Source organism: Gadus chalcogrammus, chromosome 22 (assembly GCF_026213295.1).
Source record: "Gadus chalcogrammus isolate NIFS_2021 chromosome 22, NIFS_Gcha_1.0, whole genome shotgun sequence".
NCBI lineage: Eukaryota > Metazoa > Chordata > Actinopteri > Gadiformes > Gadidae > Gadus > Gadus chalcogrammus.
The window spans coordinates 9,669,845-9,685,306 of record NC_079433.1 but is presented as its reverse complement, the minus strand read 5'-3'; the positions used below and the strand labels follow the sequence as shown (position 1 = coordinate 9,685,306).

The 15,462-nt window shown below is 42.9% G+C and overlaps 3 protein-coding genes and 1 long non-coding RNA gene across 6 annotated transcripts; 3 read left to right on the top strand and 1 right to left on the bottom strand.

Annotated features, from left to right (window-relative positions):
- Window positions 1-1,002: 1,002 nt before the first annotated feature.
- LOC130375386 (extracellular matrix protein 1-like) lies at window positions 1,003-2,250 on the top strand. The gene is made up of 3 exons (XM_056582279.1): window positions 1,003-1,231; window positions 1,365-1,615; window positions 1,783-2,250. The coding sequence occupies exons 1-3, from the start codon at window positions 1,159-1,161 to the stop codon at window positions 1,984-1,986; spliced, it is 528 nt and encodes a 175-aa protein (XP_056438254.1). The 5' UTR covers window positions 1,003-1,158; the 3' UTR covers window positions 1,987-2,250.
- A 277-nt stretch (window positions 2,251-2,527) lies between these two features.
- Window positions 2,528-10,058, top strand: LOC130375379 (phosphatidylinositol 4-phosphate 5-kinase type-1 alpha-like). 3 transcript variants are annotated; one of them, XM_056582266.1, is made up of 16 exons: window positions 2,528-2,735; window positions 3,060-3,225; window positions 3,695-3,729; window positions 3,883-3,969; window positions 4,186-4,316; window positions 4,634-4,751; window positions 4,948-5,100; window positions 5,481-5,780; window positions 6,604-6,824; window positions 7,329-7,412; window positions 7,527-7,575; window positions 7,669-7,753; window positions 7,925-8,317; window positions 8,436-8,643; window positions 8,803-8,890; window positions 8,991-10,058. In XM_056582266.1, the coding sequence occupies exons 2-16, from the start codon at window positions 3,177-3,179 to the stop codon at window positions 8,994-8,996; spliced, it is 2,007 nt and encodes a 668-aa protein (XP_056438241.1). In that variant the 5' UTR covers window positions 2,528-2,735; window positions 3,060-3,176; the 3' UTR covers window positions 8,997-10,058. The 3 variants fall into 3 exon arrangements, 2 of the variants coding, with proteins under 2 accessions (XP_056438241.1, XP_056438242.1); XR_008893831.1 differs by lacking the exon at window positions 8,436-8,643 and having other exon boundaries at window positions 8,991-9,002; XM_056582267.1 differs by having other exon boundaries at window positions 2,528-3,225.
- On the bottom strand, window positions 6,235-8,706 carry LOC130375390 (uncharacterized). Its single transcript, XR_008893832.1, has 3 exons — window positions 7,776-8,706; window positions 7,507-7,612; window positions 6,235-6,917 (listed from the first exon to the last, which is right to left on the bottom strand). It is a non-coding gene; the product is annotated as an uncharacterized LOC130375390 (long non-coding RNA).
- Window positions 10,059-11,355: 1,297 nt separating the features above from the next.
- Window positions 11,356-14,329, top strand: crabp2b (cellular retinoic acid binding protein 2, b). Its single transcript, XM_056582280.1, has 4 exons — window positions 11,356-11,917; window positions 12,707-12,885; window positions 13,679-13,795; window positions 13,908-14,329. Exons 1-4 carry the CDS (start codon window positions 11,836-11,838, stop codon window positions 13,956-13,958), a joined length of 429 nt encoding a protein of 142 aa, XP_056438255.1. The 5' UTR covers window positions 11,356-11,835; the 3' UTR covers window positions 13,959-14,329.
- The last annotated feature ends 1,133 nt before the right edge of the window (window positions 14,330-15,462 follow it).

The window sequence follows — 15,462 nt, the reverse complement described above, 5'->3', positions numbered from 1 at the left end:
ATCAGAATGAAGGTGTCATGTGGTTTCGGATCACATACAACCTATTACATCCTATTATCAGATTATATATCCATTACATTGAAAAGGTAGGGACTATATATATAATTAAGGAACAACAATATCCATAACAATCATTATATTCATGATAATGAACAGAATAGCAATAATAAGAAGCAACATAAATGAATTGGTTCTAGGAAACAGAATGAATATTAGGAAATTATTATAATTTAAGTATTCAAATCAAAGGTGACTTTGAATTGGAACAAGGGGACTTGACTGATTGCTTGGCCGCAGCAAATAGCAAATGTGATAAGATTGTTAACATTATGTATGCAGGGCCGGATAAATTATTAATGTTTTGTTCCTCCTTATCAAAAGTCGAAACACAAAACACAAATCTTGAAATAAAGGAGATTGATTGTTTATTTATTATTGTATAGAATTCCGAGGTGTAGGCCTACATAATACAAATTACATTGCAAATTTTCTTTAGCAGCAGAATATTAATCTTCCACCAATTGTTTGATTATCAGGGAGTGTAAAAACGTTTCTTGATTGATTAAAATTTAGGAATTTGATTACTTATTTCATTGTTAAGGATGTGTGTTAAATATTGCTTTGTATGCCATATTAACAATGCTCGCCCTGAACAATGTTTAAACACTGAGTTAAAGCTATCGGCCATTTGGAGAACCAGCCAGAGTAAGCTCGATTTTGACGGTATCCAAACAAGAAAATAGCAGCTCTCCCTTTAGTTCTCTCTCCAAAGCCACTCAAAATGAAAATAAATAAAAATGAAAAAAATTGCCTACCCGCTTTATGTCAGTTACTGGCATTGTAGCAGTGATAACAGTGAGTTAACTCAGCACTGCTGAAAGATAACACCAAAGAGTGGGAGTAGATGTATGCTTGCGTTTGGCTCCTTGATACTCCCCCGTGTTATTCTTTTTGAAAATCACTTTGCAGTACAAAAAAACACCGAACAAAACAAATAGTTTCTATGTCCGTCCGGCTTTTTCCAAGACATTTCACGCCCATAGAATCATCCCCTACAACTTTATTTAATATAAATAGCCTGCAGTTTGTGTCCTGTTTACTGAACTCGATTCTGGATCTTCAACCTAGACGACTAAACTATCACAGAACCAAACTAATATGATTCTTGCTGGGGGACTCATGGGACTGTGGTTCTTTGCATTGCTGACTCTTAATGGAGCCACATTTGGAGGTAGGCCTATATGGACTTAGTTTATGATTAGGCCTAATCCATAAACGAACTCGACTGCAATTCCTCTTGTTTTGTCTTAAAAAAATAAGGATAGCCAAATGATGATGATGCCTTTTGTGTTTTACAACCACAGGGGCCATGCTCTATCCCAATGAACCTTATGTGGAGTTCCCGCCAGCGCGCCCTACAGCAAACCTGCTTCACTCCATATGCACGGAAAGCAGCCATCGTCTGAGATACCCCCCCGGGTATTTCCCTCGCTCGGGCTTCAGTCATCTCCGTCGCTGTGGGAAAGCCGTAGACCGTGTGGAGTCCTGGTACATCGCCTGTTGCGTGGGTCAAACGATGGAGAACAATCATGTCCTGTGTTGTGCAGAACAAGCTGTGAGTTGAGCGCCGTTTATTTTAATTCTAGTCGGCAAAGAAGAAAATAATATAATGTGTTTGTGTGTGTGCGTGTGCTAGTGCATGTGCGTGTGTGTGTGTTTTTAGGGGGGGGGGGGGGGGGGCTCTGATGGTCACGTTTTAACCAATTGGACCCTTTCTTACAGTGGAAAACAGCTCTCACCACCTTCTGCCAGGAGGAATACTCCACCATGACCGCGGCATACCACTGTTGCGCCGAGGAGGGAGAAGCGATGTGGACGTGTTTCGACAGGGACTCCCCCAACCCCAACTACGCGCCGAGGGCGGACTACACTGCCCCGGTACAAACCCTGGAGAACGGCTTCACCTTCGTCCCCTATCACTGTTAAAGATAGAAGCAGGCGTTCCTGTCTTCGTAGGCTAGATTGGCCTACTTCTCCTTCGTGAAATGTTTTAACCATTATCCCACCTCTGCTTTAATCATCTGTTTTCAAAAGTTACAAAATGAGATTTAAATCCAAAGTTTGATATATGATGTATTTCCTATATTCAACCAATAGTGCATTCCTTTTCAACATTAACTTTTTGAAATCCTCTGTAAAAAATAAAGATCGAATGAAAATATTTGTGCATGTATTTATAGTGTATTTAGACTATGCTTACGCACACCCTAATGACACGGCCCATCAATTGAACAAAAGAAAGTAGCCTCAAATTAATGTATGACGACGGAACGGGTTATTTTACCTCTGAAGTCTTTGTAGTGAGAGTTCAATAGATGTGTCTGGTGGTTGTGTACACTCAGCTTCATTTAGAGAATAAATATTACTTATTAAGAGATAATCTCTGAACGGCTTTGTGTAGACCTATTGAACACGTCACGGGCGTCACAAAGCGTCATGAAAATTGAAACGCTCCTGGAAGCGCCTATAGCCGCATCTTTAGCGCCGCCTATAGGAGGTTGAGGATATCCGTCTGTGTGTTTTATTTACATCATTTCGGCTTCCCTGTTAGGTGCTTGGCAGTGCGAAAGAATGCAACATAATATAAGTCATTCAAATCATTGATTTATCATCCAAATCAAACGTCCGCCGCTCAATGGAAAGCTCACGAAGATGAGACGATGTGCCTCTAGTCAGTAAGTGCCTTGCTTGTTTGTTGAGCGATCAGCTAGCTGGTTAGCTAGCTAACCAAGATACAATATAGGATAGTTAGCAGTGGTCTGCTCTCTTTAAAGCCGAAAGTGAACAAAGTGCGTATTATAGTCGCCGCAACAAGGCGACTATTATACGCACTTTGTTCGTTAAGAGTCCACACTTAAGTTTAAAACTTTCCTTCGTCGGCAAGGGAATAAGCAATAACTTAATAGTGTGGGTTGTTAAAACCCGACTACATCGGGAATGTGGTTGGCGATCGTCACCTTTTGTCCTTTGGTATTGTATAAACTGCTTTGCCCGCATAGGTCAGAGAGCACTTTGAGCACTCACACACCTGGAACATTTTGAGACGGTTCATGTCAAGGAGAGAGCCAGGATTTGGACAGTAAAGTTCGAGTGAGCAGCCGTCGGGGAGTTTCAGGATGGCTACAGCTGGGGCTGAACCACCCGGGCCGCTGGGATCCGTCAGTAGTAAGTAAACAAACCGGTATTTGTTGACCTGAAACCACCCAAGCCTTTCTGGCTTCTGGTTTCAGTCTGGTCCAAAATTGAATAAAGTATATCAAATACAACTTCCATTATGAAATATCTAAACTGCATCTACCTCCTTAATAACCAATTATTTGGTTTTGTGCAAGATTTTAATTGTAAATACATTTTTCAATTCCTCCCATGCTACCAAATGAGCTACACAGTCATTTGTGGATCCTCAAAGGTATTTTATAAGTCGTGTATGCATGAGTCTGCTAAAACTAAATTGCTTAACAATGCTCTCTAGCTTTCACATTGATTATCAATAAAAGCCATCTTTAGGACTATGTTAAGGAGGGACTATGCTGGGACTACGCTGAACTAGTCAATGAATACCATCAGGTCCTCGGTAAGGGCATACCATATCCAACAAGATACTTATCCAGCTACGTTGTCATTCTTTCCACAGACCTAGCAGGAAACCAGAAAGTAGCCTTTTCAGAGGTGAGAAAAAAACACCAATTGTAGCAATTGAGAATTTACAAAGAAGTAGCTGACACATATCCGTTCACACAATGGTTCCTCAAACCTCAGACGTACACTGAGGTTTTTATCCCATTGCTAATGATTTCCCTTTCTGTGCTTTATTTGTTACAGGCACCGGGCACTAGTTCATCACAGGCCATGAAGAAAACGATTGGCCATCGTGGGATTGACCCCACTGGGGAGACAACCTACAAAAAGGTGAGAGGCTGCTTAAATTTCCTCAGGGCTCAAACACTGTGTGTGTGTGTGTGTGTGTGTGTGTGTGTGTGTGTGTGTGTGTGTGTGTGTGTGTGTGTGTGTGTGTGTGTGTGTGTGTGTGTGTGTGTGTGTGTGTGTGTGTGTGTGTGTGTGTGTGTGTGTGTTCAACCCCCCCCAACGTGATGATTTCTCCTTTTGATCCCTGTGTCCATGTAGACCACCTCCTCTGCTCTGAAAGGGGCTATCCAGTTGGGCATCACACACACAGTGGGCAGCCTGAGTCATAAACCAGAGAGGGACGTCCTAATGCAGGACTTCGAAGTGGTGGAAAGTATCTTCTTTCCCAGGTGATAATTTGTATTTATTAAATCTAAATTCATTAACATTTTATGAATTTAGATTAATTCAATCAAATACAGAATACTTGTGTATCCATACATGTTCCTTGTCTTCCGTGTAGACAATAGAGCCACTAGAACTGAGAAATATTAAACCCAAGATTTCATGTAGACCAAGCTCTATCAAGGTGTTACCACAACAACATCAAGTCTGGTACCCACATCTCGACAGTTAGAAAGATGTTTAGGCCAGCTTAAATCACTGTACAAAATGCAAATATATTGGTGTTCGTGTGGTTCAATCCATCCACTCCTCAACCCCTCAGGGAGGGCAGTAACCTGACCCCTGGGCACCACTACAGTGACTTCAGGTTCAAGACGTACGCTCCCATCGCCTTCCGCTACTTCAGAGAGATGTTTGGAATCCGACCTGATGACTACCTGGTACCCCTTGTTTATTTTTTGCCTTTTTTTGGCCAAATAAAACAGATGTTTGTATGCCCCGGATAAAATGGATCGAGTCTGTTGAAAATATTTGATTAATTCCTTTTTTTCCAAGTGGATTTAGGGTTTGAAATAACAGTACTCGCATTGGGTGACATGTGTCACTGTATCTTCATCCGTGTGTTTTTCTTCTTAGTGTTCTCTGTGCAGCGAGCCACTGATTGAGCTGTCCAACTCTGGGGCCAGTGGCTCCCTCTTCTACGTCTCCAGCGACGACGAGTTCATCATTAAGACTGTGCAGCACAAGGAGGCCGAGTTTCTGCAGAAATTACTTCCTGGTTACTTCATGGTAAAAAGTTATTGTGGGTTGGGGATACACAAGTACTGGTTTTGTACTTGTGTATACTATACTTTGCTATATTTGCACTGTAGGGTAGTAGGCACCCATCGCAATTCTGCTGTGTGGGCTTTTCATACAAATCTGATTTGATGAAAACATTTGCTGTAATCCATAATACATTGGCCTTCGAGCCACCCACTCATTTGTCTTTTCAAAGTTAAACAGAATTGAAATGTTTCTCTTATTATTATCTTATTATTATTATTATCCCTTGTGAAGTGGCTCCACTCCACCCCCAGTTTAACCGTGTGTGTGTGTGTGTGTGTGTGTGTGTGTGTGTGTGTGTGTGTGTGTGTGTGTGTGTGTGTGTGTGTCGTTCTCCGCTGCAGAACCTGAACCAGAACAAGCGCACCTTACTGCCCAAGTTCTACGGGCTCTACTGCATCCAAGCCGGGGGCAAGAACATCCGGCTGGTGGTCATGAACAATCTGCTGCCTTGCGCTGTGCGCATGCACCTCAAGTACGACCTGAAGGGCTCCACCTACAAGCGGCGGGCGTCGGCCAAGGAGCGCGACAAGGCCTCCCCCACGTTCAAGGACCTGGACTTAAAGCAGGAGCTGGCCGACGGCCTGCTGCTGGAGGCCGACAACTACAGCGCCGTCTGCAAGACCATCCAGAGAGACTGCCTGGTGAGACCCGCAGAGACTACTGTGTGGTCCTTCACATGTCGAGGACAGTGGAAGAGACCAAAGTAGCAAAATATCAGGGGTCCACGGGTCGGCCTAGCTCAGGAGGTAGAGCAGTTGTCTTGTAACCGAAAGGTTGCTAGTTTGATCCCCAGCTCCTCCTGGCTGTGTCTCTGAGCAAGACACTGATGTGTCCCTGAGCAAGACACTTAACCTTAACTGCTCCTGACGACAATTCCTGAGCAAGACACTTAACCCTAAATGCTCCTGACGAGCTGGCTGTCTCCTCGCATGGTTGACTCTGCCGTCGGTGTGTCAATGTGTGTATTAACCGATGTGAGTCGCTTTGGATAAAAGCGTCTGCTAAATGCCCTAATTGTAATACCATTGATAATACCAAAACGACAATGCCGTTAACAATGCAACACAAGATAAAATATTGACAGAAACGGCTACTTTATAAGGTTGCCATAAAACACTTTATGCACACAAAATCAAAGTAAAGTTGGATAACTTGGCTTTACTTTATTTAGAATGACTTAAAATAGACAATGAATGGTTGCTAGACTTGATAACCTTTTAGAAACAGATCCCTGAATGGAATTCTTCAGCTTTCAATGAGCCATTACCTCACCGAATCGTTGTATGTGCGATGGGGGTGCGACAGATCTCCATGCTTTAGTAGGACGCGGCGTTTAGCTCATAGTGATGGGAAGACCGGAGATCGGCAGAGGTGACATCGGAGGGTGACCGCTACAGAAGAGGAAACGATAAAGAGGATCAGCCTTCTGAAAGTAACGTGACGACCTGATCCTCTTTCCGTCAGCTGTTGCAGAGCTTCAAGATCATGGACTACAGCCTCCTGGTGGGAGTGCACAACGTGGAGCAGGCCTGCCGCGAGCGGGGCAGCCAGGTGGCCGAGTTGGGGGCGGCGTCCGGGGCCTCGGACCAGCGGCGGCCCCTGGGGCAGAAGTCCCTGTACAACACCGCCATCGAGTCCATCCAAGGGGATGCCGGGGGCACGTCGTCCCAGGACACCGAGGACCAGTAAGGGCTTTTGGTTGGTTTGTTTCAAGAGGGATGATGTCATCTAGGGCTGTACCCCGAGGGTGGACGATTGAAGACGTCATTCAGAGAGCCCTGTTGGAAAATTGGGTCGAACATTCAATTTTTTTTTTTTAGATATATATGCATTGTTATATCCACATTAAGTATGATACAATGGCTTAGGAACAGGATACAGGATAGGCACTACATGTTCTTCCGTATTTCATGTTGGATCACATGAGAGATGTTATCACACATTTTAAAACCTGTCACGTCAAAACCTGACAGGCAAATGCTGCAATGGTGGAAAAAAGTATCTTTACCATTATTGTAAAAAAGTCTGCCCTGATGTTATCCAGAGTGGAACAGAACAAAGGAATGCCAGTACTATGATGGATTTGAAAGTCGCTAGGGACTGATGCAAGAGTAGAAAGAACGTGTGTACGTTAACATGAACATGTCCGTATGTATTCTATATTCATCACTTCCTTATTCTTGCTGCAGAATGGGAGGGATCCCAGCATGTAACACCAAGGGAGAGAGGCTGCTCCTATACATTGGAATCATTGACATTTTGCAGTCCTATAGGTAAATAAAACACGTATTTTTATAACTTCCATAGTTATTCTGCCTACAAACTATTTGGTTTTCTAGTTTTTTCATGAATGTATAAATAGCCTACCTGTGTGTTGTGTATTTTAGACTTGTCAAGAAGATAGAACACTCCTGGAAAGCTCTGGTCCATGACGGGGTAAGACACCTCACCATCTGCTAGCCGCCACCATGTGCTAAATCAACAACAATAACATGTAAACAAGTAAACCTTGTGTCTGTTCAACTCCAGGACACAGTGTCTGTCCACCGGCCAGGGTTCTACGCAGAGCGCTTTCAGAAGTTCATGTGCAACATCGTGTTCAGAAAGAACTCAAGTAAAAACTCTCACTCACTCACTCTTAATAATACTTTACTCCCATTTATATTTATATTTCTGTTTACATTCACTGTATTGTATTGCACTGTTTATCACTTGTTTTCACCGTGAAGATGCCTGAAACTCAAGCACTTTAATGCAAATACATCTCCATGTATTTTTTAAACAGCAAAGGCCTCTCCCTATAAGAAGAGCCGCGCGGGCATCCTGCGGAAGGGAATGGGCGCGTTGTCGGAACCACCATCTCCTGCGCAGGCGCCTAACTTGCTAGCTCACGTCCAGGTGGCTAGCTCGTTCGCTCACGTCCAGGCGGCTAGCTCGTTAGCCCCTGTCCAGGCGGCTAGCTCGTTAGCTCCCTTCCAGGCGGCTAGCTTAGCCCATGTCCAGGCTGCTAGCTCGTTAGCCCCTGTCCCGGCGGCTAGCGTAGCCCATGTCCAGGCGGATAGCTCGTTAGCTCCCGTCCAGGCGGCTAGCAGTAGCAGCCACGGAGAGCGCCACCAGCTGGCCGCTGGCCAACATTCCGGCAGCAGTGTGGGGGAATCGGAGGCCGAAGTAGAGGGCGGTGAGTACTGGAAAACACGGGGGTTTGAGGAACACATGCTTCCTAATCACAAGGGAGGGGAGCTGTTTTGATTTACTGAAGCATACTAGGTTCCTTATGCGGAATGCATTCTGTTCAGTGGCTCAGTGTTCTGGTCGGCCTGACCTGCTCCCAAAGAGCTCCGTGCCGGGCGATGATGATGTCACCGGGGAGGTTGCTGGGGCTGCCACCATCCCCTCACACCAGACCCCTCCTCTCCACGAGGACGGTATGCGCACGTTGTCAGCGTTGTTGTTGTCGTCTTCAACGCGGGACAGTGCAGCCAGTGAGCCTAGCGCTTCCAAGAGGTGAATAGCAGCACAACAGGAAAGGGTTTAAATGAATCATGAATGATTTACCTTTTTAGTTTTCTCAATCTTGATGTGCTCATTATTTCATGTATTTCACATACTGTAAACTATGACAAACCCAATACTATCTTGACATTATGTTCCTTTGTATTTCAGTTTTGACTTGACGACTCTTAAAGAGTGCAACAATGCAGAGCTCGTCGTTTCCCTCGGCGACATGCAGCCCAGTACAACTCGTTGCTACGTAAGTCAGGGTAGCATCCCATGCGTCATGGCAACTATTGGTGTGACCAGTTTCACAATGATCTCATTCCCCTACATGTGGTTCTTCTTTCGGCCCTCAGGTGTGATCAAGATCAAAGGAACTAGCGTTTGCAACTAGAACAAGAACCAGAGAACATTGGTTTGTACGGTTGAAGTCTTTTGGAGAACCAGATGCATCCTACGTCTGGAAGTTCTATTGGGCTCTTGCAGGCTCCTCCTCACTGTGTTTCGGAGATTCATCTGACCTCTTTTGTAGGAATTTTTCATTCCAAGCCTTTTGATAATTTGCTGTATAATACGAATATGTGGGTGCCTTAGCTTTGGGTTGAATGGAATGAATGCTGTTCAACTAAAGACATGACCTTGTGTCACTGATTACATCAGGGGCAAATAGGCAGAATGTCAGAGTGGAGTATTTGTCATTTGAGAACATGCCTTCCACCGTGGTTGTTCGTTCACTCAGGTTACCCTACGCGTTCCCTTTTTTATGCTTCCGTAAGAGGATCTATGCAACCCCTGCACATTCACACTTTGCGTGTGTGTCTGTGTTTGTGCGCCCATGTAAAGGTGTGCATGTTAGTAAGCTTCACATCATATTCTGCTAAAGAATCTCAACAGGTATTCAAACTTGGAACGCTAAATGGGTTATGAATCACATGCTAGCCTGTTGTAAACGACACATGTTTTTTGTGTAAATACAATGTCATGCTGTTTCATTGTATCTGACTACTGAACGGCGCAGTAGGCTGGCCTCCCTCGGCCTACTGTGGATGGAGATGATGCTGGGCAGTATGAATGTATGTATCATTGTTATGTTTTTAAGGGTGCATTCTTACCCTGGGACCATTTTCTAGACTCCCCCAGAAATCTCAACGCAAATGCCCAACCTTGATATAGACTGTAGCACACACATTCCTTCTACATTTGAAATGGCTGAGTAGGGAGATTGATATTATTTTTGTTATAGGTGTTTATATGCTGTAAGGTTTTAAGTGGGATTTAAAGGTTACTTTCTGACCAAAGAAACAATTCTGAAACGTTAACTTTAGAGGTTTTTGCCTTCTTAGAACTCGCCCACATTGTTTTACCAACTTGTTGCAATCAAGTGACCCACCGTAATTTACGAATACACAATTCTTTTATATATATATATATATTGATATTCTTACATTCTTGTGTGCCAAACCTGTAAGCAGATGCCAATACCCAAACGTTTATTTGGAACAAAAAGGTACAACTATCTATGGCAGCAATTTATTTTTATTTTTATTGAGCTCTTCAAATCCACTCCAGAAATGTTTAACTATATAAAACCCTTGGCCTGTAAAATAAGTGTGAATAGTTGTATTTATATCAACTGGTATTTATTATGTCTTGCCTCAGTATTACTGACTAATCAGTTCTGAGTGGGTATTTGCATTTCCTCTAGGAAGATACCTCTGTTACCTATACCTGTACCTGTTAATACTTTTGTCCTTTTATTTTTTTATTTTTTTATCTTAAACCATTTAAAGTTTGCCTATATATCTACATGCAATTATTTACCAGCAGGTCTGCCATAAAGGGGGAATCACCACACTGCCTTTCGTCTAGCTTTTGGGCAGTTTGACACACTAATAAAACTGGAGCTGAAAATACAAGTAGTGTTTTGAGTTTCTTTAATTTTGTCATTCAATTATTTAAATTGCATTGAAAGTTTTGTAGTGCAAATATTTAATTACTTTACTAATTATATATGAACTAGAAATGCATTAAAAGAAAAAATTAAGATAGTCTGTCTACTAGCCATGATCTGAATTAAAAGTCCCCTTTGCCACAGGAGTTTCTCAATTTGCTAACTTCAACCCTAGGTGGCGTCTCGCAAATCCTCTGCATACGACAGTTACATCCAGTGTCCTTCTATATGCTGTTATTCATTGTCCGTTGATCCTCCTGATTCTTTTATTGCATGTGTATTGAACGACGATATACCCTAGTTATAACGATGATGGCTGCCAGTGCCAGCATATGTTGAATTATTCTTTATTTTACTTTTAATGTAAAAATAATTCAGAAGGTAGGCCAACTTAAATATAAATGTTTGCCTATCTCCCTCTAAACAAACTCCCAGAATATGTTTCTAGGTCACTCAGAAATGTTATTTTTTTTTATTGCAGATAGTGGGCTATATATAGCTAGGGGCTATGTTAATAGCGCAAAGGATTTGGACTCTAGGGCCTACAGCTCTATGTTCGCGGCTTGGGTTGAACAAACTTGCACTTGTATTTACATGCGCTTGATTGGAGCCCTGTGATTAGATTTTCTTCTTGACTCATCCTAAAGTGTTCAACGATTGCTGCAACATTTACCAGACAAGCAGTGACTTATTTTATGCCCAAACCACATATAGTTTGTTCTAGCCTGAGTGACTACCATACTTAAATTAGACTAGCCGTGTTAACCATAGATTAAATACCTCAGTAAAGCTTTAATTCGGAAAATCTTAAAAATAAATCGCTGTCCCTTTATTAAGGCTACAATTTAATTCATAGATACATTTAATCTGGCAACTATTACCGTAAATCTATCAAAGCGCATCATATTTTCCCCAAATTCGATGGAGGTGGAGCAGATTGAGGTGCAGAAACATTTTGAAAAGGGATTGGGGTAAATGGTCCAAACGCTCCCCCACCACCATCTGGAACGCGAGTCCGGGCTGCTGGGTCCATGACAGGCACAAGGTGGTCAATTGGTATATTCGATTAGCATTAACTTGAGGAAGGAACAGCACGGTGGAGAAATAAGGTCCTTCTCGCGTCCAGTTTTAGTAGGCCTATGCTTAATTTTTCAATTTAACGAACCAGGTTTGCGAAATAATACAGGAATCATTTGTGACTGTGCATGTAGGCTATATATTTCTGTATCAATACTAAACGTCGTTCTGAAATGGAGAGGGAATTTCCAGATTTTTCTGGCAAATGGAAAATGAAAACTTCAGAACATTTTGAGGAACTTTTGAAAGCACTTGGTAAGTTCATGTTTATAACGTTTCGTTTATCACTTCTCCATGTTGGTGGTAATGCCTGGAAGGTTTATTTTTTATTTTTAAATGTTTAGGCCTGCATCAGAAAGTCGTGGGTTTTAGTTTTAGGAAAATGAAGATAAAACAAGCCTCTAACCTTAAGCATGCACCGATCTGAATAATAGAAAAAGCCCTACATGGGATGTCAACTCAGAATTATGGTACAAAGATGAAGATCTAACTCTCTTGAGTAAAGGCAAATCCTCTCTTGGTCTGACTTCCTTGAATGGTGAAAAAACATGTGCAACTTATTAAAACACAAGTTAATGCTATAGTCAAAGTTGCGATTACTCACAGGCTTCCTCAACATATCCGTCACAACCTATGATTAGACATTTCAGCATGCCTGGTTGCTGTACCTGAAGCCCAGATAGAGACGTGGATAGACAGCCATGAGTGAATGGGGGAGGAAGAATAGGACCAGTCATTTCAGTGGCATTTATTAAAAATTGGAAAGGAAAAATAGCCTGTGGAAAGAATGCGAAGTATTCCCTTATTGAGGTAAGATATGTTCTCCCTCGACTGAAATGGGATCCTGTGTGAATGGAGCGGGGCCCCATCGCACAATCAGCACCAGGACTGACCTTCAATCATCGGCCCCCACCTTTCCCTGCGCCTTCGACATCTTGATTAATCTATGCCCTATATTCTTCATTTATTTTACATTTATATTCAAATCTGAAAACTGATGTGTGTTCTTTGTGACGAATTTCCCCTTGGGTTACTATTGCTCAGGTGTGAATGTCTTTGTGAGGAAGATCGCGGTGGCCGCAGCGTCCAGCCCCGCGGTGGAGATCAGCCAGGATGGGGAGAGCCTCCACATCCAGACCTCCACCAGTGTGCGCACCACCCAGGTTTCCTTCACTGTGGGTCAGTCCTTCAACGAGACCACAGTGGACGGACGTCCCTGCACGGTAGCCTACCCAACAACAGATCATTTTGGAGTGTTTTCAAGTTAAAAGTATTTTGTATGTATATAGGTATATTCAGCTAAGCATTCTGTAATTCATTAAGGTTCCCAGATGGGACTAGGAAAACCTGCTGAGAATCCACATCCTACCAGGAAAAAAGGGGAAAGTCTGTGGGAGTGCAAAAAGTGAGACCCTGTATGGTCAGAGACCTAAAGGTTGAGATGGAACCTTCTCAAACCGTCTCTTGTCATGTTATGATCACATGTCTGGGGTGTGTTGCTCGTGTGTAGTTATAAGTAGGTAATGATAATGCAAACCGTACTGTAGCACATGGTCATGTATGAGCAGGTGATTCCTCCACAATATATATATATATATATATGTATGCTTGAATAGGTCATGACCAGACCTTCTGCTTTTTTATTTATTTTTATAATCGAATGCATGCTTTCGTCTGTAGTGAGCTGTTAGGACAGAGTATAGCTATCGTTAGGCGTGGGGGCCAAAATAGGCATATGGAAGTCATTTCAGTGCAACTTGAGAGTTTCCCTTGATGATGTTTCAGGGTTCTGGACTTCATTTCTTTCGCGAGTGCTTCAGGGGCTAAAAGGACATGCCTATCTGATCATCTGTTTAACATAAGGGTAGACTACCACATAACGCTCTCTATATTGTCTGGCAATTCATACATGGAATTTTCCAGCCATACCACCCTTGTGCAACTGAAGCCACCGTTCGTGTATTGCAGTTTGTTTGTATGTTTGAACCACCGTTCGTGTCGTCTGCATCTCTGCAGAGTTTTCCCAAGTGGGAGTCGGACAACAAGATCAGCTGTGAGCAGACCTTACAGAAAGGGGAGGGGCCCAAGACCGCCTGGACTCGTGAACTGACCGGCCACGGGGAGCTCATACTGGTAAAGCATTCGTTCCAGTCGTCCCAGTACTAAGAAGTCAGCACATGTGCTGTATGTTCCGTAACACACATTCATCTTTTGCTCTTTCTCTCTGTCTTCTTTTTCTTTGCAGACAATGCGGGCGGGGGATGTGGTATGCACCAGGGTCTATGAAAGGGTATAAGAAACTCTTTTATGGCTCCACAGTACGTCCATTTTGGGGGCTTGATGCATGATTTTTCTTTCTTTTTTTTTCTTTCTTCATTCTGCCATCTAATTGGACTGTGGTAAACTGTGCAGCGCACTTTCAAGCCAGGCGTCAGATTACACCAAGCCGTTTTGGTATGTGTAGTTGCTTCTTGTACTGTTGATTTGGTTAGCTACATTGCCGGAGAGGAATGTGCTCTCAATGTACCACAAAATGAAAATGTCATCCATTCCTTGTTTAAAAAAAAAGACCCTTTCTCGAGAGTAGCTAGGCCTCTCTTTCGAATTGTGAATAAAGGTATGACCGGTGGGAAGTTTGTCTCTTCTCTAAAGGTTTTCTTAAGTTCATGGAGTCTCCTTCTTCTTCACTATATCCAAGGTATATCCCTATCAGAATTAATGTATTGACAATAATAATTATAATTTTTTTCAACACATTACCAAAGCCATTTCAACATTCATTCAAACTAAAGTACTCTTCTTGATGGAAGGGCGGAAAACCAAGGGGGAAAAACTAGAGAGAGGAAAGTCTATCAACTAGGGGAAATTATTTAATACAATAAGGGTGGCAATCTGGCTGCTGTCTGTCCCAGCTGTACCTACTTAGAGAATGAGCTAAGTCAAAAGTCCCCAACCCTTTTTTCCCCCCTTGGCTTTGCACCCAGTTACTAATATGTCAGGGAGCTACCTCAACGGCCGGGCAGGAAATCTTCTCCTGCTCTTTCTCTCTCCCCCCCACCCCCCGTTCTCTTTCTCTCAATCCTTTTCTCTCCAGCTCTCGCTCTCTCTCAAAACCCCCCCCCCCCTCTCTCATCCAGGTCTACACAGTCTGTGCTGAGCCTTTTCCAGAACCCTCTCGCTCACTAGTGAATACATGAGATTGTTTCGTATGTGATTGTGTGTGGTGTGTGTGTGTGTGAGTGATTGTGTGTGCACTCCTTGAGATGGGGGTGAACAGCAAGCAAAGTTAAAGGACACATATTATGGCGTTTTCACAACAAGTAAACATAGTATTTGAGTTCCAGAAAACATGTTTTGGAAGCTGTTTAGGTTTTAGGAACAAAAATCTCGCCTACCGTTATTCCCCTCTGTTTCAGTCCCTTCAGAATGCGCTGTTTCTGGTGTCTGTAGCTTTAATGCAAATCAGCTGCTGCCTATTGACCAATGAGCTGTCAGACTGAACCACAGCATGCAGACTGCTGGAGCTGTATATCTATCTAATATAATATAATATAATATCTAATAATAATATTATGTATGGGTATTTATATAATATTATATCTAATATCACGGCCAAAAGTTATGTGTGCCTCGGATGATATTATGAATCACAAAGACTGCGTCTGACGTCTTTGGCACTTCCACAACAAGTAAAGACTCGCAGTGGGGGATATCTCGGCCATGGTTGAGAAGAATTGGGGGAAAGGAATTTTGGCCGTGACTCTCTGAAGTCCATGAACTGCGACATGGAGGAGAAAGGG

Coding starts and splice junctions, on each gene's coding strand:
- LOC130375386 (XM_056582279.1), top strand. CDS start 1,159: ATGATTCTTGCTGGGGGACTCATGGGACTGTGGTTCTTTGCATTGCTG. Junction 1,232..1,364: donor TAATGGAGCCACATTTGGAG/GTAGGCCTATAT, acceptor TTACAACCACAG/GGGCCATGCTCTATCCCAAT. Junction 1,616..1,782: donor TGTGTTGTGCAGAACAAGCT/GTGAGTTGAGCG, acceptor CCTTTCTTACAG/TGGAAAACAGCTCTCACCAC.
- LOC130375379 (XM_056582266.1), top strand. CDS start 3,177: ATGGCTACAGCTGGGGCTGAACCACCCGGGCCGCTGGGATCCGTCAGT. Junction 4,752..4,947: donor TCCGACCTGATGACTACCTG/GTACCCCTTGTT, acceptor TTTTCTTCTTAG/TGTTCTCTGTGCAGCGAGCC. Junction 5,101..5,480: donor TACTTCCTGGTTACTTCATG/GTAAAAAGTTAT, acceptor TCTCCGCTGCAG/AACCTGAACCAGAACAAGCG.
- crabp2b (XM_056582280.1), top strand. CDS start 11,836: ATGGAGAGGGAATTTCCAGATTTTTCTGGCAAATGGAAAATGAAAACT. Junction 11,918..12,706: donor GGAACTTTTGAAAGCACTTG/GTAAGTTCATGT, acceptor ACTATTGCTCAG/GTGTGAATGTCTTTGTGAGG. Junction 12,886..13,678: donor TGGACGGACGTCCCTGCACG/GTAGCCTACCCA, acceptor GCATCTCTGCAG/AGTTTTCCCAAGTGGGAGTC.